This window comes from Sinocyclocheilus grahami, unplaced genomic scaffold (genome assembly GCF_001515645.1).
Source record: "Sinocyclocheilus grahami isolate Dianchi unplaced genomic scaffold, SAMN03320097.WGS_v1.1 scaffold646.1, whole genome shotgun sequence".
Lineage (NCBI taxonomy): Eukaryota > Metazoa > Chordata > Actinopteri > Cypriniformes > Cyprinidae > Sinocyclocheilus > Sinocyclocheilus grahami.
Window position 1 is genome coordinate 1,986,637 of NW_015505825.1, and position 1,611 is coordinate 1,988,247.

Below are 1,611 nucleotides of genomic sequence, written 5' to 3' on the forward strand. Positions count from 1 at the left end.
TATATATATATATATATATATATATATAATGTGTGTGTGTCTGCTAAAGAGCAGCCATTGAATCACGTTCCTCCTCACAGTATATTCCCACACATTCATGCATGCATTAAAACAGATTGAACACAGGCACACAGTGGGCTCTTGTGTTTGTCTCAGTGTTTTCCTGATTCTTTCTCTGATCGCAGCCACGTGGGTTGGAGGAGGATACATCAACGGCACTGCAGAGTCAGTGTATCTGCCCGGATCTGGCCTGGCTTGGGCTCAGGCACCGTTCGGTTACGCACTCAGTTTAGTAGTCGGTGAGATGATTTTACACGGATGAATTCAGCATAATTCATGGATTTAAAAGAGTGCATTAGCACATTAAAATTAGCACAAAAAACCCTAACCCCATTACATGAAAACAATCACATAATACCAAGTCATGGCTTTTACAGATACTAAAGGCTGATGTCTGTAAAAAAAAGCCCATTTCACAGAGTGAGAGCTAATCATCGGCATGCATGTATTGTAATCTGTTAGTATGTGGTCAGGTTGACAGTGCGCTCCTTTTGGTCCAGGTGGGTTGTTCTTTGCAAAGCCCATGCGCTCTCGAGGCTACGTGACCATGCTCGACCCGTTCCAGCAGCTCTATGGCAAGAGAATGGGAGGCCTGCTCTTCATACCTGCTTTACTGGGAGAGATCTTCTGGTCAGCCGCCATTTTGTCAGCCTTGGGTATGAAAATGCACCACACATAACACACCTAAAGCTTGATAGATACGTCAGTGTTGTCTGAACGCAGAATAAAAGCCTCGCTGTCCTCTGCACAGGAGCAACACTGAGTGTGATTGTGGACATCAACATCAGCATGTCAGTGGTGATTTCTGCCTTGATTGCCATCTTCTACACGCTGGTCGGGGGACTGTACTCTGTGGCGTATACAGATGTCGTCCAGCTCTTCTGCATTTTCATAGGTTTGGTGAGTCTTGTCTACAAACACAGACATGTCGGCAGAATTTCCACACCAGACTGCTTTCGGTTAGACATCCCTTGCATGCAAGTGTGGTAATGCTGCTAATTAAACATTAAAACAATGTAATTTAAGCCCACCTTTGTTCCAGAGAAGCCCACTATTCCTGTTTGATTGTACAGTATATGCCACACATTTGACTAAATAAACACTAAATAAAGAACTGCTGATGAAACTGGATAGAACTGAACTGCTGGGCTTTTGATTCCCAGCAGAGACTCTCTTTTCTCCCTCTTTCACTCAGTCTCAGGTTCTTCATATCAGCCACAGATTTCTTTTGTCAAAGTCTGTCCTTGTTTTTAGGTCACCTAATCCTTCATAGTCTTTACAATTATTTTTGTCCCCACATTGAAAACATGGGGTGAAGTTTTGAGTCAATTCAGTTAATGCTGTCTTAAATGAGGTTCAGTGTGTTGCTGGCTTAGTGGGCTTCTTAGGAAAAACAGTTGACAAAAAAAGCCATAAAGAGCAGAACATTTTATACTGGTAAACTAATGGTAAACTGGTTAACTCATTTTTTTACTAATTGTTATGGGTTAAATCAGGTAGAAATGGCTCTTTAAGGTAGCATATGTAGGTTACCACACTGCATAAAGACAG

The 1,611-nt window shown here is 42.2% G+C and overlaps 1 protein-coding gene across 1 annotated transcript in view; it reads left to right on the forward strand.

The window, feature by feature from the left end:
• LOC107558462 (high-affinity choline transporter 1-like) overlaps positions 1 to 1,611 on the forward strand; it is a 15,657-nt gene that overhangs the window by 6,138 nt on the left and 7,908 nt on the right. The window contains 3 exon segments of the mRNA XM_016242126.1: positions 186 to 299; positions 561 to 716; positions 812 to 960. Of these exon segments, the coding sequence (XP_016097612.1) occupies positions 186 to 299; positions 561 to 716; positions 812 to 960 (419 nt within the window).